Genomic DNA, 21,144 nt, shown 5'->3' on the forward strand with positions numbered 1-21,144 from the left:
CCCATAAACACGGGCAGTTCTACGTATCAGTTAAAAAGAAAAAGTGAATTAAAATAATTTTTCCCACATTTCACAAGGTGTTACTTACGTGTGATGTGTTCCAAATGCAATATCTAACTTTGCCTAGGATGAGAAAAAAAGACAACCGTTACTTTTTCAAGAATTCAATAGTTGAGCAAGAAGGGGATCAGGTCAACCTAAATCCATTTTTACTGCCCTCTGTTGGACAAGCCCCTGTATAACAAGGCAGCTTGCTATGGAGGACCCAGGGCAGCTCAGTGTGTGTGCAGGCATGTGCAAGAGCGCACACACACCATTTGTTATCCAGAATGATTCACTGTATATGGCATTTTTAATTACAGTGATTGGGAATGAGAACCTAATTTTTTTAGCTGTCGAAAAACTAACAAAACAAATGAAGTTTCACACAGAATTTTTAAATTAGGTATTTACTCTTTAGCTATTAATGAAGTTTCCAGAGCATATTTAAAGACACAGAGTATGGTAACAACACAGTTATATTAGAATGCTTACTATGTAAATCCTTTGTATTGCAAACATATTAATAACTTCAAAAAGATAATACACTAAATCTATTTTTGTGTTAAAAACTGACCTTTACTAAGCAATGGTGGGCATGTGGAAAAGTAAAACTTTCTTTAAAAAAGATTTATTTATTTTTGTTGTAAAGTGAGATTTACAGAGAAGGAAGACAAAGAGAAAGGTCTTCCATCTGCTGGTTTACTCTCCAAGTGGCTGCAATGGCTACAGCCAGGAGCCCAGAGCCCCCTCAGGGTCTCCCATGCAGGTGCAGCTCCCAAGGCTTTGGGTAGTCCTTGATTGCTTTCGCAGGCCACAAGCAGAGAGCTGAAAGGGAAGTGGGGCAGGTGGGATATAAACCGGTGCCCATATGGAACCCCGGAGCATGTAAGGTGAGGACTTTAGCCACTAGGCTATTGAGCTAGTCCTGGAAAAGTAAAACTTCATGCAACATCCTGGTCAAGCAGAAAATGCCACTAGATGTGTTAAGGAAAAGTTAAAGGTCACAGGAAAAGCTACACAACCAGAAATGGCTTGGAAAATACTCATGTCTCTAGGTCTTGGTCTTTTCTTTTTAAAAACGGTCAGCGTGGATTCACATATACCTTACTAGGTAGGACACAGAGATTAGATAAATACTCCTCACGAGGGAATGGAAGATCTCTCTGCACACCCCTCATAAAATAGTTCTACACCTCAACAGTTGACATGTGCCTTGCTAGAGTTATAAGCCAGTTTAGACTATCCTAAAATCTGCTAGGTTCAGCAGAATTATGCCTCAACGCTATGGACTGCTAAATATGCTGGACTCTTTGCTTGGTATATGCTTGCAATGAAAGACTCTCAACTGAATTTGATCTGTAATACTGCAACAAGGTGGAGGAATCCACCATGGGGGGAGGGGAGGGGGAATCCCAGAGCCTATGAAACTGTGTCACATAATACAATGTAATTAAAAAAAAATTCAACATAAAAAAAAACACGGGGTATTGCTAATGAGTTTCACAGATGTTAGAATCAATTAGAAAATGCATATGTAATGCTTATTAGCAAAATGAAGGCTGAAGGGGATGTAGGTAGTAAGCCCTAAACAAATGCTACTATCACTTGCCCTACCTCTTCTTCAGATGTGTGACAGACAGCTGGGGGCCGCTACAGGGGTGGGATGCGCCCGCTCTGGGGGTGCTCACTGACAGCACAGTATTTACCCATCTGCAGGAAATACCTTCTAAGACCTGAACTGGTGGGAGTCCCAGACTCCATGCACTTCATTGTGCTCCTACACACACGAGCCGAGGATAAAGCTCAGGCATAAATCAGGCAGCATCTTACTTCTTCACAACTGCACAGAGAGAACATCTGTTCCACCCACAGATCACAGCAACCTCAGCGTACAGCGGTTTTATTAAGAACCGAATTCCCACCTTCTCACTTACAGCTGGCATTTCCAGCTTCTTTTTGGCAGATTCAAATGACCAGCATCCTCACTCAGATACTTGGAGCCATTCTCAAGTAAAACAAGGGACACAAGCACTGCTGTGCCATGACAGGTGGTCTGATAGCTGGGACAGTGTCCCACGTGCAGGAAGCTCAGGGGGCGATTCAAGTCCTAGCCAGGATGGAGCTTTGGTTTCACTACTCAGGAGCGTGTGCAAACTTACCAATGGTCTATTTCTGGAGGCCCCTACTTCCTATTTCTAGACCACAGCTGACTGCAGATAAACGACACCAGGAAAGAGACGCTGTGTCTGGGGGCAGCCACTGCACTGCTGCACATGTACGTGGGGAGGCTCATGGAGCAGCACACAGCTGTGCGCTCCGCCAGCAGGAGACATGGCAGACGACTGTAATACATGTCCCCGACAGGAAAATGCCATTTTGTAAACTGGTTGTCTTTCAGGAAGCATATCAGTCAAGAGATTTCACTTTTTGTTTTTTCAAAGGAAAAAACCAACGAAAACATTTCATCTATTTTTACTGAAAAGTCAGAAGTAGAGAGAGAAATCTTCCAACCGTGTTGGTTCACTCCCCAGATGGCTGCCATGGCCAGAGCTGGGCCTCCTGGGTCTCCCATGAGGATGAAGGAGCCTAAAGACTTGAGCTTTCCCAGGTTGTAAACAGGGAGCTGGATCAGAAATGGAGCAACTGGTGCCACAAGTGGAGGATTAGTCTGATACACCAGCCATGCCACCCCCGAGAGATTTGGCTTTTAAACTTAGTTCTGCTTCATGCTTCAAGTTTCAGGGCAGAGGTCTGGCTCGGTGGCCTAGCGGCTGAAGTCCTTGCCTTGAACGTGCTGGGATCCCATATTAGAACCGGGCACCGGTTCCAATCCCGACAGCCATGCTTCCCATCCAGCTCCCTGCTTGTGGCCTGGGAAAGCAGTCAAGGACAGTCCAAAAGCCTTGGGACCTTGCATCCATGTGGGAGATCTGGAGGAGGTTCCAGGTTCCTGGCTTTGGACTGGTGCAGCACCGGCCATTATGATCACTTGGGGAGTAAACCATTGAATGGAAGATCTTCCTCTCTGTCTCTCCTCCTCTCTGTGTATCTGACTTTTCAATAAAAATAAAATGAATCCTAAAAAAAAAAAAAGTTTCAGGGCAAGTCTGTGCACAAAATACATGGGAAACAAACATTTCCAGATGAATGCTGGTTTGAGTTCCAGCTGTTTCACTTCTGATCCAGTTCCCTACTAACGCGCCTGGGAGAGCAGCAGAGGATGGCAAGTGCCTGGGCCCCTGTACCCACGTGGGAGACCAGGGCAGGGTTCCAGGTCCCTGACTTCAGCCTTGCCTGGTCCCAGCCACTGAGGCTGTTTGGGGAGTGAACCAGCCAATGGGAGATCTCCCCATCCTTCCTCCTCTTTCTAACCCTGCCTTTCAAAAATAAAGTCTTTAGGGAAAAAAAATCTTATGTAATCCTCACTTCATCTCTTAGCAGTTTCCGTTGCCTTGATGTCCTTGACATGCTCATGGATCATTATAACACATGCATGTAATGCCCATAGTTTTCAAAGAATTTACTTAATCTTTGAAGAACATCCGTAACTTAGGTTGCCACACCTGATGATATACATGATCAATTCATTTTACTTTTTTCCTCCCTAGAAACTGGTGCTTGTTTTCTGCCAATCTCATTTTCATGTTGATTTGGAGACTGAATGGCAGCTGAAGACCAGCAGGTGTTCGCATCCACTCGTGGGCCTGGGCAGTGAGAGCTGCAGCCCGGACTCCAGGAAGGAAATGCTGACCGGGCATGACAGGGGGGCACCTGCTCACATTTCAGAGCAGTGTGGCCCACAGGCTGGTGTAGCGGGAAACTCTGGCACAGGTGCATTCTGTTCACACTCCGGGTTCCAGCAGTGACCTGTTCTTTTTTAGTCTCTTCACGATCTATGCAGAAGCAGCAATCACGCATGACCTCCCATGGGTGCTCTTGGGTGATGGGACCATGAATGCACACAACCTCCCGGTCCAGCACCGACTGCCATCAGAGCTGTCGGGTGGGCTCCTGTGTTGTTGCAGGAGATGGCGGCATCCACAAAGCATGGTGGATGGCCTGTGTCCCAGAGAGCAGCAGCAGGCAGGTCCACACGAGACGCCACCGCCAGGAGACACAGCTCCCAGGAGACTGCCTGGGTCTTGTCAGCCAGAGTCTCAAGTACCAAGTGACGCTCCAGTGGCAGCATTGAACTTCAGCAAGGCCCTCAGGTCAGTGTTGCTGAGTGACATCACACTGACGTCAGCAGGGTTTCCAATGGCAACAGTACCAGAGCCGCCAGCAGAAGCTTTTCCCAGGTCGTCTTCAGACTAATGACGCAGACAGTTGAGGCTGCTGCTAGCGAGGTGGGCTCTGTTGTGGACGTTTGAGGACCCCCTCCTCTTTTGCTTGCAGGTCATCAATGGCTGCAGATACTGTGGCAGCAACCCTGGGTTAGGCTGTGAATCAGGAACAGCTCTGGGTGGCTCCTTTGCCGGGAAGCAGGAAAAGATAACCAGTCTCAAACATGATGCAATTTGGCTTCAACCGGCAGGCTGCAGTGACAGCTCAGAATGCAGTAAACCTGAGCGCCTCCCCCACATGTTACACGTGGAAGGTCAGCCCCAGCTTGACTGTGTTTGGACACGGAACACACAGGGGCAACGGAGCTTAGAAGAGATCAGCGGGACTGCTCCCAGACCCAAGAGGACTAATGTCCCTTACAGAGACAGCAGTGAGAGGACTAATGTCCCTTACAGAGACAGCAGTGAGAGGACTAATGTCCCTTACAGAGACAGCAGTGAGGCTGGATGGTCTCCATCTGTCACGTGAGAACGTGGTGACAAGGTGGTCTTCCACAAGCCAGGAGGATGCCTTCATCTTAGACTTCTCAGTACCTGGGCATTTTGTCAGTAGGTACAGACTCACACACTCAGGGAGGGCTGGCCCAGAACCCACAGCATGCAGTCCCTGGCCCCTCCTGATTTCCAGCTCATCTCTGGCCTCAGGTTACTTCTCTGCAAAGTGGGAGAAGTACTAGTATCCACTGGTTCTTTACTTGCATGCCTCATCTTGAAAGAAGGGTTGGCAGAAAAAGCCAAGAATTAATCTGATAGACAAGGCACTAAATGTACTTCATTAGGCAGGGATGAGGTCTCAATCCTCTGGGATTTCAGCCCATAACCAGGAACTCGCTCGCTCCTTGCACAAGGTTTGGAAGAAGTGGTTCATGACGCCCTCTGGTGGCCAGCCTATCCCTTATCATCTGATGAAAACTACCCTACTTCTATTGCCAGAAATACATGGAAAACAATGGAAATGTAGGCTGGGCAGAAGCCACACTACATAAGGCACAGTGGGGTAAGCCACAGAAATGTGAGGTGTGTTTAGAACCTGACTGAGTGTTTGCACTGTTTTAATCTTCAAAGAAGTACACAGAGGTATCTGGTAGCCGCAAGGGTACCTGGCAGACACAATGTTGAATTGGGATTCTTGTATTTTGTGTGGACGTGGAAGGAGGCACAGCTGGCAGAAAATAGCACAGCAAGGGAACCTGGGCAGCCTGCAGTGCAACGTAGAATCTACTCCAAGAGCAGAACTCATGGACCAGTTTGATTAAACTACGGGCAAGGGAAGAGAGAAAGCTACACAAGTAACATTCACCATGTTTTCTCATCTTTGCATGAGAAGGAAGTCCTAAGCAAAGCGAATTCTTTTGAATCCTGGCTTTTCTTGCTCAGAATTTAAATGTACTTAAAAATCCTTTCCAGGGATTGGTGTGTGGCATGTTGGGTAAAGCCACTGATTGCAACGCGAGCCCCGAGTTCTGGCTGTTCTGTTTCTGGTCCAGCTCCTTGCTAACGCACCTGGGAAAGCTGTGGAAGATGACGCCGTGCTCGGGCCTCTGCATCCGTGTGGGAGACTTGCAGGGAGTGCTGGTCTCCTGGCTCCAACCTGCTTCAGCTTTAGCTGCTGTGGCCATTTAGGGGATGAACCAGCATATGGAAGCTCAATCTCTGCTTCTAACTCTGCCTTTGAAATAAATAAATAAGCTATCGAAAACAATCAAACTTAAAAATTCTTCCAGAGATTTACTTTAATTCAATGGGTTCTAATTTAAGAATCAACAGCCTCATTGTATTTTGAGTATAAAGCATTAGGACTAAGTTACAGTCGCATCCAACAAACTGTAACGGCTTTTTAGGCCTCTCTTCCGCCTTGCTTTGAGAAATGGTGTACCTGTGATGAGTCTGCCTCCTGGCCTCATTGGGCTCACACCACATGACTCACAGGGAGCTTCCTGACAGACTTCTATCTTTGGGTCTCCCCAGCACAGACTTTAAGTACTTATTTTCTTTCTTTTTTTCTTTTTTTAAAGATTTGCTTAAAAGAAAAACAGAATTAGAGAGAAAAGAGAGACAGAGGTCTTGCATCAATTGGTTTACTTCTCAACTGGCTGCAACGGCCAGGGTTGTGCCAGGCCAGAGCTAGGAGTTTCATCTGGGTCTCCAACATGGGTGCAGGTGTGCAAGGAGTTGGGCCATCTCCCACTGCTTTCCCAGGCGCATCTGCTGGCAGCTGGATAGGAACTGGAGCAGCTGAGGCTCGAACCAGCAACCATACATGATGCTGGCATCACAGGTGATGGCTTTCTCAGCTATGCTACAATGCTGTATCCTCACCTCCTCCCTACAGAGCAGACTTGAGATACAGCAGTGTGAAAAAGTAGTTAACGTAAGTCAGACAAGGTGTCATATGACAGTTTTAAGCTCTACTCACAGGATACACACAAAAAGAAACCTATGGCCACAGAACTGCAGTTAGAGACTCCTTGGGTGCTGAAATGCAGGTTTTAAGAGGTCCACTGACCTACTAAATGCAACAGGGGAACTAGAAGAAAGTTGGAGAAAGAAATGGAATTTACGGCACACTGGAACAAGATAGGAAAATGAATGCTCCAATTTGTAAAAGAAATAGGAAGAATGAATAGATCAACTGCATGAAACACTAATGTTTGCCTGGGGAAGATTTCTCCTATGTGATTCCAGGAGGAATTGGGACTGATGGGTGGAAGTAAAAAAGGATCAACACTTCAAATAACGAAAAACCTTTCCAGGGTCAGTGCTGTCACACAGCATGGTATGCTACTGTTTACAAAGCTGGTATCCTATCCTGCAGTGTTAGTTCAAGTCCTCACTTCTCTGATCCTGACCTAGTCCCAGGTTAATGTACAGTGCAGAAGGGTGTAAGTGCTTGGGCTCCTGCCCCTCCCGTGGGAGACATGGATGGAGCTCCAGGCTCCTGGCCCTTGCCTGGCTCAGGGCTGGCCCTTGGGGGAATCTGCGGGAGTGAAACAAAACATGAAAAACCCCTTCTCCTGCCTTTCAAATAAAGGTTCACTCCTCAAGTGGTGAAAATGGCTGGAGCTGAGCTGATCTGAAGTCTGGAGCCGGGAGCTTCTTCCAGGTCTCCCACGTGGGTGCACGGTCCCAAGGCTTTGGGCCATCCTCGACTGCTTTCCCAGGCCACAAGCAGGGAGCTGGATGGGAAGTGGAGCAGCCGGGATACAAACTGGCACTCATATGGCACCCAGAGAATGCAAGCTGAGGATTTCAGTCACTAGGCTGCCGCACTGGGTCTCTTTTAAACAAGCAAATACTTTTACAGAAACATTTCCAGTCATGAGGATAGCCAGAAACGGGAGGGGCTATATCCCTGGAAGCACTGAGCTGAGGCCACCCGTTTCTGCTGGTGGTGCTGGAGACATGGTGTCCGCACAGCTGCGAGAACCAGCCAAGGGCCTGTGTTCCCCCACCCTCCCCACGCTCAGCCCGAGCACTGTTTCCAACAGCAGTGGGGCGCTCACCTGACAGAGAGTAACATTTTCATACGGCTTGGCCTGCGCATGTAAGTGAGCCTTGGCTTCTCGCTTATCGCCATGTACCAGCAGGATCGGTTTCCTCCTGAAATCAGATCAGAAGCAATAAAGGCTCATCCCTCACGACGCTGGGCTCCTGCCCATCAGGGAATGCCAGCTTCTGTACCACCCAGCCTTTCCCTGCACAGAGCAGTGATTAGCTATTGTGCGTTCCCCAGTTACACCACTAAAGAGGGGCAGTGTGGCCTGATTGTGACGATTGGTTATGTCACAGAGGGGCCGTGACTCTACAAAGTCATCGACAAGTACCTTCTTTGGTCCCAAAGGGTTCACAGGTAGTTCTGTGTCAATACAGTTGAGTTCAAATGGATTAAAGACCACTGCTGCTTCACAATATGATGCTTTTTCTTTTTCTCTCTTTTGGACTAAGAAAAATAGACTTGACACTGCGCCTGAATTCACTAAGCTCAAGCTTTCTGCTACAGACCTGTATACTGCGTTAGACCCCAGACACAACAGTGAGCAGGCTCACGGCTTGATATGGATTCATTAATGGGCCGCTGGACTCAAATGCAACAGAGCTCCATATGCACTGAAGATGCTGTGCTTTCAAACGCCAAGGAATAGGAAACATTCCTCAAAGATGGACTAAGGGTGGCCAGGGACCCTCCATCTTCTTAAGCTAACACAAAGTGAGAAAATTCCTTAGAAATCCATTTATTTTTACAGGCTCCCCTAACACAACAAATACTGGATTTTTCTCCAGCAAGCAGTTGAGTAAGAGAAGATAAACTACCGCCACATTTCATACTCCATCAATCATGCTGCACGGTGACCCTTCAGCAAGCAGGAAGGCAGCCAGAGCGAAATGACAGGAGACACACGTCCACCTCTGACATCTAACTATGTCACTGCTCCCCTCTGGGACCAGGCGTGCTCCAGAGTCTGGTACTCTGTACACACTTTAACGGACATTGCTCCAGTATCAGAATAGTTTTGTGGTCATGCAGGTACTTACAACTTCCCGATTTTGAAAGTTCTAGAATTTTAGGACTCCCATCATTGGTGGATTAGAGCCCACCCTGCCGACTTCATTTCACCCGATTACTGCTGCACAGTCCTCATCTCCAAATGAGATCACTCTCTGAGGTATGGGGGTTCAGGACCCTCAACATGTCTTTTTGGGGTGAGACAATTTAACCTGTGACAGATACTAAAAATCCCACCCAGGTGCTGGAGGGGTCGCAATTGGTGTCAAAGTCTCTGAGAAGCAAAGGGATGAGACGAGAAAGTGCCAGGGACACTCAGTGCTGACAGGAGCCCACGGCAGAGGCCACTCATCACCTCCAGTTGCCCGTTCTCCTCTCTTCTTTCTTCATCCCCAGCTGATGAAGACACTCCCAGGCCCTGCTATGCAGCTGAGCTCTGCTCAATGACAGAGAGTGACAGAGAGGACTTTCTAGAAGGCTGTTCCATGAGGCACAGCGGGCACACAGACCCTGGCATACTTTTCCTTCTCTCCCCTTCCTGCTACCTGAAACACACAGGAGAAAGCTAGAGCCTTAGCTGCCACCCTAGACCACAGGGAGACCCCAAAGACTGAAGTGACCCACCAGGACACAAAGAGTTGGGTAAGTTCCAGACCACAACAGCACTCCCAATTCAGAGCACAAATGCCTACCATCTGCGCCTCTCAGGCTGAAAAAATTAATTTGCCTTGTTTAAGCCACTGTCATTTCTAGTTTTCTGTTACAGGCAGCTAAAATTAATCCTTTATGTTACGGGTCAAATAACAGCCCTTCAGTGCCAAAGCTGCTTGGGCAATTGCCACATTTTATCCTCTGTGAGTGACAAAGATTTGCACCATCTGATGCCCCAAATACACCAAGGATTTTGTGTGTATTCCTCTGTCCTGCCTGCTGGCAGAGGATTCTGCCACACGGAAGTGTTAGAGACGGGGTGGGCAATGTGGTGCAGGGCAGGGCTATCTGCATTTGGTCTGTGTTGCCCTACACAAGTCTGGCAAACTGTGGAAGAGAACTGCTTTTCAGTGCAATGTGTACATAGCCTGGGTACAGAGAGCCCACTGACCTGACTCCAGAACTACAGGAACAATCATGTGAGAGACACAGAGCTCCTGCACACAGAACAGTGTGCAGGTACATGTGACTCATGCATACCACATGCTAGACGTTGGGAAAGCATAAGGACGTGATCTCTTCTTCCATTCTGACACTGGATGGGAAGTTCTGCTGAGTTGGAATTTATTTTTCTCTACCTCTGGACAAAGCACACAGGCAAATACTAACCTTTGCAGAAACAATCAGTGATTAGATGGGCAAGATGACAGCAATAAACACGCTGCCCCCCTTATCTGCCAGATTTAAATGGCTTCTAAAGAAATATTCAAAAAGAGGGCTGGCTTTTTGCCCATGAAGCACAGATCTTACATTTCCAAGTTCCATTATGGCTCATGGTGCCCTCGGTCACCCACGGAACTCACCTGAACTCTGGAGGGTACTGTCTGATGAGCCAGTCCACGTCGAAGCAGTAGTTAAACTATTCGGGGAAAAGAAGAGCAACTAAGCCACCAGCCACACAGCTAAGCTTAGTGCCTAAACGGAAAGAGACTGTAAAATGATGATGCACGACACACATTATTTATAATCCTGGTGGCCTCGCTGCAGTACCCCACACTTAAAAAACTGAACTTGCAGGAATACATGGTAAAAAGAACCAAGTAAGTTGGGCCAGATGCACAAGAAAAGGGGTTCTAAGGGAATCACCCCTGCATACCTTGGCAGCACTCGTACCTGTCAATGTTGTATTACTGCAGTTCTTCTAACAGGCCTGAGATTAATTTAAATCATAGGCCTATAAATGTGTCCCCTTCTGCCCAGGTGATTATGTCCCCAGGACGGGAAGAAAGCAACCTCTCCTTGCAGCTTGACTCACTAGATAGCTTAGTCCCAGGGGTCAGGGACCGCACAGTCACAAGCTGGGCAGCCTGAACACAAGTTCTGCACTGGTCTGCCTGTGGGGAGTCCTGCTCATGCTGGGGTAACCCCACAAGGGGTTGCTCTAAACAGAGGAATTCAATGTGGCTGAGAACAGCCCACCTTCCACTGGAGACCAGGACTCTGCAGGTTATTCCCTCATGAAACACAGAGAGTACTTGGCTTTCTTCGGGAACACGGCCCTTCTTCCTACTCATCTGTAAGCCTGGAGCATCAGTGTAATGATGTACCAGTACAAAGGGAGTGCTGTGGCCAGGCAAAACACACATGCACACGCACCCATGTTCAAGACTCCTCCCTTCTTGGCAGGGCCAGGAGTTCTACATGTTTCTAGATTACACCTACACACAGTTTCCCACAGGGTTGCTCTGAGTCCCATGAGATGATCTGTGTCCACAAAAGCCTTGAGGCTGGAACATCCATAATGCCTTCTTGGCCAGCCCTCACAGCCTAATCCAGAGTCAGAGGTTCTGCAGTCGTTGGGATCCATGTTCTATGCTGACAGCCACAAGTCCCATGACACTGGCACGAGGTACATGACCCTCAAGGACGCTGCCCAGGGCTGGGGCACAGGTCCCACCACTCAAGCTTCTCTGAGAAGTTAGTTGTTTGTTTTCACCCAAAGAAAAAATGGTTTAGCTCTAAACTCACCTGAGCTGAAGAGACAAGTGTCCCAAACAGAGGAGATAAAATATCTAAGACAAAACATAAAAACCAAATTCACTCTCTGATAAAAGTCCTCCAGTCACAATAATCACATCCCACTAATAGTCACTGATAACCAAGATTTAGTTAAGAAAACACTAAGCTGAAAAGTGATCACAAAGCTAGGCTTTAAGGTTTTATAAAATTCAAGAAAGAATTTCTCAAGGCTACTTAATATTTATTATACACTGTTTATGCAAGACAGTGCAAAACCAAAATCTTTCTCAGTACTGATCAATTTCAGAAACTGGCAGCACAACAAGATGTAGGCTCCTCTTCCTGGGGCTCCAAACTTTTACTCCCGTCAAGTACCAATCCGAGTTCCTCTCTAGGAAGCTCTCTGCCTTGGGACACACCAGGCGCTCTCCTTGGAGATCTGCATGCTCTTGCTTCCTGTAAACCCAAGATCAGGGGTATTCTTGGCTCCAGGTGATGTTGCTGCTACTGGTCCCGGCACCAAGGAAGACTAAGGCATGTGCATGTCTGCTATGTCACCCACAGGGTTTCTGGTCAAGTTTATCCTTGGACTTCAGCAACTATACACATGGTGCTAAATGCTACAAAAGGCTGAGTAACAAGGTTTCAAGAAACACCCTGGGTTGCCTGTCCCAAGCAGGCCTGCTCTCAGACTAAAGCACTAGTTACGAGACTTTTTTTTCCCTTTCTGAGAATATCTAGATCCCAAGGAAAGATTTTAGAGGCACACATCAGGCTGCCCTGATCTTCTGACCCATGGTCCACTCTCAAGGGTAACTGGAGGACACCCCATCCACAGCTTCCTCTTACCCTTGATGTGGAGGGCTCCAGAGTTGTACTTGGCCTTGATTCCCGAGACTCTAGTGAGGTAAAACTGGAAGGGGTTCCCTTTATCCAACATGTCCCAAATGTCCTGGCCTTCCCCGGACGTCTCATCCCTGTCTTGTGCCTCCTCTTTGAGCCTGTGACTTGCAGCTGTCTGGGCAGTGCCATCTTGGGGAGAGAGGCTGGTTCTGTCCTCGCAGCCCACGTCTTTCTTGGCCTGCTTCGGATGGGACTCTGGTGGGACCTCGTCATCGCTGCTGGAGAGACACCAGCCCAGGTCCTCCTGAGAAGCGCTTCTCTGCACTTTGGGAGGATGACCCGAACCAGGGTCGCTGTATCTCACGGGGGATGCTTGTCTCCTGAGCGCGGCTCTGCGAGCCTCAGAACAGGTGTACTTTGGCTCACTGACCGTGCTTTGTGCAGCAGCAGGGACAGCAGACGAGGATGGCTTGTCCAGTTTCGGCTTTTCGTCCTCACTCTCATCGCTGCTGGATATTGTCCACCTCCCGTAACTGCACTCCTGAGACATTATACTTCTGGAAACAAGAGATAGAAATAGTATAAGGGCCACTGGCAAAGTCACTCTACTGTTCTTAAGTTCTTGGCTAGATGAGTTTCTGCACACACCCTGTGCCTCTGACATTCATCGGGGCGGCGCCACGTAACTGTTATTTTGTGGCTGTTCTCAGGCACAGTACCAGATCTGCCACAAGAATCTGCCAAAGTAACAAAAATTCTCCTCGCCTTCCCTTCTTGGCTCTTTGTCTTTCAAACTAGTAGACACCCTGGGGAGGGGGCCAGAGCCAAATTCCAAAACAAAACAGCAGAAATTATTCTTGACCCTGGAGCTTCCAACAGACAGGCACTCGGGATTAAGGCCAATTTAAAAAACAATTCTGCTCCAAATTTTAAGATTGAATTGGAATTTATAAATCTATCCTCCACCCAAGCACAGGCACCCACAGCACTTAAAGTAGGTATATCTGATCGCCCTGAAAGCCACATTTTACAAAAAAGTTCTCAAAAAGAATGCCAAATGGTCACTTCTGCACGTTATTTAAGAAGTAATTATGCTGCTGTCCATTTCATAAATCACATGTTCAAACCTGCAAAGAAGGAGTTCAGGTAAGACTTTTCCTTTCCAAACCACAAATCTCAGCTTTGTTCTTGGAAGGTGAAATACCTGAAACAGATACTTCCAGTTTTACCTGCAAAATGCCAACTCAATGCTAACGGGATTACTCAGGCAGATTTCCAGACATATCATACTTATAAATGTTCCATTAATTAAGTATAAGACTCAGAAAAAAGTTGTAAAACTCAAGAGTATGTTCAGATTGACAGAGTATCTTTACATTTTTACTGAGAAGGCCCAAGAGGATGCCCAGCATAGACTAAACCAAGGCAGCCCACAGTGTTCTTTTCATACGACCAACAACTCTTAGAAACTAAAAGCAGGGGCAGGCCTTTGGGGCGGTGGTTAAGACTGTGCTGGGGACACCCTCAATTCCTAAGGAGGGCCTAGAGTTAGTCCTGGATCCACTTGCTCCTGATGCATTCCCTGCTAGGCAAGCAGCTGGTCCCTAGAGACCCCTAGTTCTGGGCTTCTGCCTCCAGCCTGACCGAGCCCTGGCTTTTGCTTTTCCCCAGCAAAAAGACCCAAGCAGAGCCCAGCGGTGTGGCCTAGCAGCTAAAGTCCTCGCCTTGAACGCCTCAGGATCCCATATGGGCGCCGGTTCTAATGCCGGCTGCTCCACTTCCCATCCAGCTCCCTGCTTGTGGCCTGGGAAAGCAGTTGAGGACGGCTCAAGGCTTTGGGACCCTGCACCCGTGTGGGAGACCCGGAAGAGGTTCCTGGCTCCTGGCTCCTGGCTCCGGATTGGCGCAGCACCAGCCGTTGTGGTCACTTGGGGAGTGAATCATTGGACGGAAGATCTTGCTCTCTGTCTCTCCTCTCTGTAGATCTGACTTTGTAATAAAAATAAATAAATCTTAGGAAAAAAAAGATCCAGGCAGATTGACACTTAAAACCTACTTAAGCAGCTCAGTGGGCTAGAAAAAGAAAAAAAAAATCAACCCCAAACCCAAAAGAACAAGTTACGTAGGTTTCCAAAGTTTCCAGACTCTAGAGGTTGGCCACTGGGGGTACTAAATGTCACAGTTTCCTTTGAAAGAACCACCATGTTAGTGGCTACAATCTTGCAACTTAAAAATTACTTCAGAACAAAGGAAGCACCTTAAAAAGTATTTTTCCAGTTTCCTTTCCCCTCCACAACAGATCTGAAGCAAGATAGTTAGCAACAGACTGTTCCCTCAGGGGTCTTCAGGTTGCTGGGTCTGGGTTTCTTCCCCATTTGTAAAGCAAACAATAGGTAAGAGATAGAACGGTAAAGGGCTCCATTTCCAGGACAATCGGAGTCACTTGCAGAATAATTTTAACAAGCCGGGGGTGGCTGGGCTTGAGCAAGGCTCAACAAGCTAACCCTCGGTCTGCAAGTGCCAGCATGCCAGCATGCCATCTGGGTACCAGTTTGTGTTCTGGCTGCTCCACTTCCCATCTGGCTTTCTTCTCACGGCCTGCGAAAACTGGAGGATGGCTCAAGCCCGTGGGACCCTGCACCCACCTAGAAGAGGATCCTGGGTTCGGGTCGGCTCAGCTCTGAACATCTGGGGAGTGAGCCAGTGGATGAAGATCTTTCTCTCTCTCCTTTCTTCTGTGAATCTGTCTTTCCAATAAAAATAAATAAATCTTTTTTTCTTTGTGCAAGGGCTTATGTTCTTGTGCATGCTACTTGTGTAATGAAGAGGTAACCATCGTATCTTCTCCAGGACAGGAACACACAATGTAGTCTGTTACATACAAATAGACACTGAGAACTCAGGAGAACTCATCAGCAACTCCATACTGATTATAAGATTTCTGAAGTTCTCAGTTTTATCACTAGCTACAGAGGACTGACTGTGGCCAAGGAAGCAAGCTAAGTTGGTAAAAATAAAAGCTTTAACAAAATTCCTAGAGAACAAAGCCCCTTCCCCATTTTAAAATTTTGGTCCTGTGTAATATGTAATTTAAGTTTTAGACCTACTGATATTAAAAAATATGCCCCAGCCTTGTTTACCAAGGAAAGGCAAATAACCCTTACAATCTAGCAAGCAGTGTTTCCGTGAATTGATGCCCTCAGTGGCCAAGGAGAAGCGGGCACTAAAGGCAGGGTCCACCAGCAGCCAATGCGCGAGAGCTGGATGTGCCTGCCAGGACCCCTTTCACCTCTCTTCAGCAGTCCACCCAAGGGGTCCAGCACCCACAACTGCTAGGCAGTGGCCCGTCCAGCCTAGGTCTGAAGTCATACAGTCAGTAAGAATTAGAGAAATGACAGCAGTTTGCCCACACTGGGGGTGACTGGGACTCGATGCTAATGGACATTATCAAAGTAGCCACTTCCTCCCTGGTGACTAGAGGGACCAAGTCTCCGAGTCCGGTAGGCTCTGGGGGTGTAGGCGTGCGCCACTGACACTTTCCCATCAAGGGAAGTGCTACTGCATTTACAACAAGAAAAAGCTGACTGTTTAAAAAGAGTGTGTTTAAATGAGAGGATTCAGATAAAAAGATGAATACATAAGGAACACTTGGGGAGGCAGCTGAGTGATCGAAATTGGGCAATATCACAGTGAAAGAGTGAAAACCGAGACAGTCTGCCTCCACATGCCAACTGGGAGCACGGTCAGCACTTCCATGGGCAGCGGGAAGATACTGCACTTGGAGCTGGTAGTGCACCCTCCACCCCACAACTCCAAGTGCACCTGGGACATATCCTGTCACACCTCCAGCTGCTTCCTCTAGAACTTGAAGTCCCTGAGGCGGTCTGGAAGCTGGGCTGTCTTGCTCAGGCCCTGGGTGGCCAGCTGGGGTCCCCAAGTTCAAACTCAGCCATTTCCGGGCAGTACCTGGGTACCTGTGCAGGTGCATGACGCTCTGGGCTTTAGTTTTCTCTCGCCTGGGTGTTGGGCACTGCTGCCACTCAGCACTCACTGAGCAGTTATTCAGTACCAAGCAAGGGAATAAATACAGTTGCCCCAGAAGACAGTCATCAACCCAAAAACATTTTCAAGAGTCAAGATAGGAAAAACCCAGCGGTGAGCCAGAAAAATGGGGATGCCCCAACTTTGGGTCATGCTGAGGGGGACCTGGAGCTGTGGTGGACGAAAAGGCAGCAGTAGGCCACAGGATGGGGAGAAAAGCTTGGCAGGCACCTGGCATCTAGAGGAATTAGATGAGCTGCAAGAGCAGAAACGAGGTACCTTAAAGGCACAGGACTTGGGGGGGTGGGTTTTGCACTGCCGGGGACCCCACCATGCCACACACAGTGACTCATTCGAGCCCAGGCTCCTGATGCCAGCTCCCGGCTAAGGGGCACCCAGGGCAGCAGCAGGCAATGGCAAGTGAGTCCCTCCCAGTTGGGAGACCCAGATTTGAGTTTGGGGCTCTGAGCTTCACCTTGCTCACCAAGCTGCTAAGAGCATTTGGGGAGTGAATCGCAACGGACATTTGCTTCAAATTCATAAATAACATAAAAACACTACTTTTTGTCATGACTAAGAAATCCAGTCCGTTATGTTACAAAGTGAGAGATGTGGGACAGAAAAGCCTGGAGTTAAGGAACAATTCACAAAGTAGTACCGGGTTCCTTCTGACTTTCTTAGAAAGTCACTGTCTCGGAGAAAAGTTGGAAGGAGGGCAAAGTGTGGCGGAGGCTTCTGGGCTGGGGACAACGAGGGCCCATCTGGGGGACGCCTGGCAGCGGCGAGCGCCGCTCCTCTTCCTGCACACCTGTGACAACTCCACGCCGTGCTCCACCATCGCCCCAGGCACAGGGCAGCCGAGCTCGGCGGCGGCTCCCGCAGTCACCACGGCCCGAGGGCGCCCCACGACTCCCTGCCCTGGGCCAAAGCCGGAAAAGGAAGGAGCAGCGCCCCGACAGGTGCAGCGGTGCTGGGGTGCAGGGGGAGCCCGGGTCCGGCCCCCGGAGAACCCGCGGCTGTGCGGCAGTGCTTCTCCCGCCCGGCCCCGGACGCGGGACCCGCCCGGCCCGCGAGAGTTCGCCTCCGCCTGCCCACGTACCTGCGCCCCGCACTGTCCGCCCCGACGCCGCGTGCACGGTGCGCCTGCGCGCGGTTCAAACCCCTGGGCCGCGGCGCGCGCCCCTAGGCCCAGCCCCCTCCCGGAAGTGCTCCGCCGGGTCCTAAGACCTCGGCTCGCCAAGTCGGGGTGCTCTCGGTCCCCCGTGCCCCGCTCTCCCTCGGCCCCTTCTCCTAGCGGCGTCGGTCACAGGGAGAGGGAGGTTCGCCGGCTCCTCTTCTAGCTCGTTAGCCAGGCTCGCCCCTCCCCGCGACGGTGACGGGGGAGACCCGCGCGAGCGCACACGAGTGGGCTCTCGTGGGCTGCCGAGGGTAGCTCAGTGCGTCCGAGCCCAGCTGGAGAGCCGGAATGTCCGGTTCTCCTAAGAAACAGGGGCTTGTGCTTGTTCCTCTCGGCGAGCGGCCAGAGGAACCAGGGCTCTGAGGTAAACTCGGTCGCCTCTCAGAACGTCCTCCGTGGCGTCCCGGGCCTCGTGCGAGGGAGTCTTCCCTGAGGGTCCCGATAATGCCTTAGATGGAAACCACCCCAAGTACTGTACGCGCGTGAGGGGGAGCGCATGAAAAGCACGCGTAATCCTGACACACCGACACCAAACGCGGAGGCGTCGCCGTGCGCCGCGGCGCGCAGGGGGTTAAGGCGGGCCTCGGGATGGGGGCGGAGTCTGGTGTTAGGAGCGGGTCCGGAAGCCGCCCCGCCCCCAGCCGGTCCGAGGAAACGTTGTCAAACAAAGCGTCTGGCCAATAGCACGCAAGGATCGATGCCAGTGGCTCGCGGGCCGCCCAATGGGCGGCGACGTTGAGTCGCACGGCCAATAGGAGCTCCCGTCGCCGCGGCGGGCGTCCGGCCGCCGGTGTTCGAGCTCGGGCGTGAGGCGGTGCTGGTGGTCGCCGCGGCGCTATGTTTCTTTCTGAGTTGCTGACCAGGCAGAGGACCTGGGAACCCAGCCCCTCGGAACGCAGGCAGTGGGTGGAAGTAGGTGTCCGAAGAAGCGACCTTGGGGCTTCGCGCTGGGTCTCCTCTGGTGGTGCAGAGCCGACTGGGGCGCCCTTCTCAGGGCTCAGAGGTCCTGACTGACCCCGCAGCTGCAGCGCCTGGCTCCCGGTCGGCTGTTGGGGTGTGTTTAAATGCCATTCCTCCACACCCCGCAGTACCCCGCTAGTACTGACTTCCAGTCTGCGTCTCCTCCCCAGTTAGAGTTTAACCTAAAAGTTTCAAGTAGTTAATCTGCATTAGCTTCAGGTTAAGTCCCAGCCACATTTTAATTTTTTATTTATTTATCCTCTCCCTTTTTTGTGGGGGAGTAGATTTGTTGTCCTTCCTAAACATCTCTTGGAGACTGACATTAGCCAGATGAGACACACGTTTCCAGGCGCTGCCTCTGGGTTGGGTCTCCGACTTTTAAGGTCCGTGATCATAGAGGCAACAGAGCACGTGGGTTCTGTCTCAGTAACTTCAGGCCTTTATGTCCCTTAGGTGTTTAAAACTTGCGATGAAGACCGCAAGGGCTACCTGAGCCGGGAGGACTTTAAAGTGGCTGTGGTGATGCTGTTTGGGTACAAGCCCTGCAAGGTAGAGCTGGCGTTGTGTACTCGGGGCTGGGGGCGGCAGCGGGGCGGGGGAGGCGCTGTGAACCGGGGCTGTGTGGGCCACTTCCAAGGCTGCAGCCAGCTCTGCGCTTGCCCAGCTCAGGGCAGTTTCGTTGGAGACCAGGAGGCCTGTCTCTCCCCCAGGGCTGCTGGTTTTGAGGAGAAATATGAGGTGCTGCCAAGGTGGAGGAGGCAAAGCTGGGAGGAGGGTGTTGGTATGCAGTGTTTTTCTTTTACACTTATTTTTTGCTGTTTCTAAAAATTCTAAAAGAAATACATTCCCGTAATAATAATAATAATAATAATCCCCTCCCTTCCTACTGGAGATCCCATTTGCCAGGGGTTACCATGAATGGTTTATCGGGTTATGTTCCAAAATTTCCTGTCTGACTGACATGCATAGGCCCACACCTCCCCTCGTTTTACTTTTCTTATTTAATAGGTCAGCTGAAAAGAACGATGACCACTATGTTGGAAAAAACATGGTTTTGTGGTATTCAACTGGTTGTCTGGGTTTCGCTGTTTTTTTTTTTCCCTTACTACTACTGCCATGAGCACCTTTTGCAGCTCGCTGTATACACACAGGTGTGTGTGTGTGTGTGTGTGTGTGTTCCTGCGGACGTCATTGTGGGATGTTTGTAGCGCTGTAAAGCTAGGTCCCTCTGGGCAGTGGGCTGTGTATCTCTAGCGTGGTCTTGGCTTTTGCTCTGCAGAAAAGAGGTGCTGACGCATGGGTGGGGGAGAGAGGTGCCCAGGGCTTTCTTGATCTCCTCCTGGAGGAGCACCTATGTCCCTCCTACCCCGGCTGGCCCACTCGGGCTGTCCTAGAGATGGAGCCCTCGCAGGAAGTCGCTGAACTGAAACTGACCAAGCTCAGATACTGTCCAGAGGCAGGATACCTGAGCACAGCTGCCGAGTAGCTGGAGCACTCCGTCATGCTGTCACGTCTGGATACACATTTCTTGCCAGTGGACACGTCTTTGCCTTTCACACCAGGTTGAAGGATTGAATTTTATTTTTTAAGCAAATGGGATATTTCCTGAGGCAGGACGGTAAACGTTGATGTGCTAGTAGACCAAATCACGTAACGGTCATGTATACAATTGACTTTTATGACTGTGTATTTTCCATCAAAGTTTTGTTAGGGATTTATTTATTTGAAAGACAACATGACAGAGAGAAAGAGAGAAAGATCTTCCATCCACTGGTCCACTCTGCAGTAGCCAGGGCTGGGCCAGGTGGGAGGTCAGGAAGCAGGGACCCCCCTCTGGGTCTTCTGTGGGAGTGGCAGGAACCAGTGCCCTGAGCTGTCTGGGGAAAGAGCGGGAAGCTGGCTTCAAGGCAGATGAGGTGGGACTGGAGCCAGGCAATGCTGTACCGGATGTGGGTGTCCCAAGCAGAGCATCGCCTGCTGTGCCACAAATCCCCATCCCCCTCCAAGAAATTTAATAGATTTGAATTTTTACAGTAGATTGAGGTTTAAACTTTATTTTTGGAATATTGTTTTTGAACAAATGGGATATTGATAAGTCTATACATAAGAATGTATACAATTGTCATCAAAAATGTTTATTTGAAAATATTATTCTAAGTAACCATGGTATAACAGTAAAATGTTATTCCATGAAAGAAGAGCTTATGTCATACATGACATTATGCTCTCACGCGTTATTCACACCATGAAATTTATTGTGTTCCAACTTAATAAAAGGAATTCTTGGGTAGTTGCTAGAGGGTTAAAGATGAACTAGACACGGTGCCGATGGGGAAGCAGTTCTGCTTGGGGTGCCAGACGTTGGGAGGCTCCGGCGAGAAACACCAAGATGGGATTTAGGAGCAGTGTGAAGGGAGTAAAGACAACCGCAGTTGTGGCAGTAACAAGAGGAGCCTGACTCATCGAGACGAGACGAGATAAGCTAGACGAATTTGACAGGAAATGTGTGGGTACATGTGTGGGCATTGAGACAAGTCAGGCAATGGACACCGATGGGCTCTCGT

The 21,144-nt window shown here is 49.5% G+C and overlaps 2 protein-coding genes across 5 annotated transcripts in view; one reads left to right on the plus strand and one right to left on the minus strand.

The window, feature by feature from the left end:
* TDP1 (tyrosyl-DNA phosphodiesterase 1) overlaps positions 1 to 12,957 on the minus strand; it is a 65,027-nt gene extending 52,070 nt beyond the window's left edge. The window contains exons 1-5 of the mRNA XM_004584345.3: positions 12,409 to 12,957; positions 11,569 to 11,612; positions 10,404 to 10,459; positions 7,889 to 7,985; positions 89 to 123 (exon numbers count right to left, since the gene is read on the minus strand). Coding sequence (XP_004584402.2) covers positions 89 to 123; positions 7,889 to 7,985; positions 10,404 to 10,459; positions 11,569 to 11,612; positions 12,409 to 12,952 — 776 coding nt within the window. The 5' untranslated portion in view covers positions 12,953 to 12,957. The remainder of the gene's footprint in view (positions 1 to 88; positions 124 to 7,888; positions 7,986 to 10,403; positions 10,460 to 11,568; positions 11,613 to 12,408) is intronic.
* A 5,312-nt stretch (positions 12,958 to 18,269) lies between these two features.
* EFCAB11 (EF-hand calcium binding domain 11) overlaps positions 18,270 to 21,144 on the plus strand; it is a 158,947-nt gene continuing 156,072 nt past the window's right edge. For all 4 annotated transcript variants that reach the window (XM_058655214.1, XM_004584346.3, XM_058655215.1 and 1 more), the window contains exons 1-2: positions 18,270 to 18,532; positions 19,034 to 19,129. In XM_058655214.1, coding sequence (XP_058511197.1) covers positions 18,458 to 18,532; positions 19,034 to 19,129 — 171 coding nt within the window. In that variant the 5' untranslated portion in view covers positions 18,270 to 18,457. The remainder of the gene's footprint in view (positions 18,533 to 19,033; positions 19,130 to 21,144) is intronic.

The sequence above is a fragment of the Ochotona princeps genome, chromosome 26 (assembly GCF_030435755.1).
Source record: "Ochotona princeps isolate mOchPri1 chromosome 26, mOchPri1.hap1, whole genome shotgun sequence".
NCBI classification, from domain to species: domain Eukaryota; kingdom Metazoa; phylum Chordata; class Mammalia; order Lagomorpha; family Ochotonidae; genus Ochotona; species Ochotona princeps.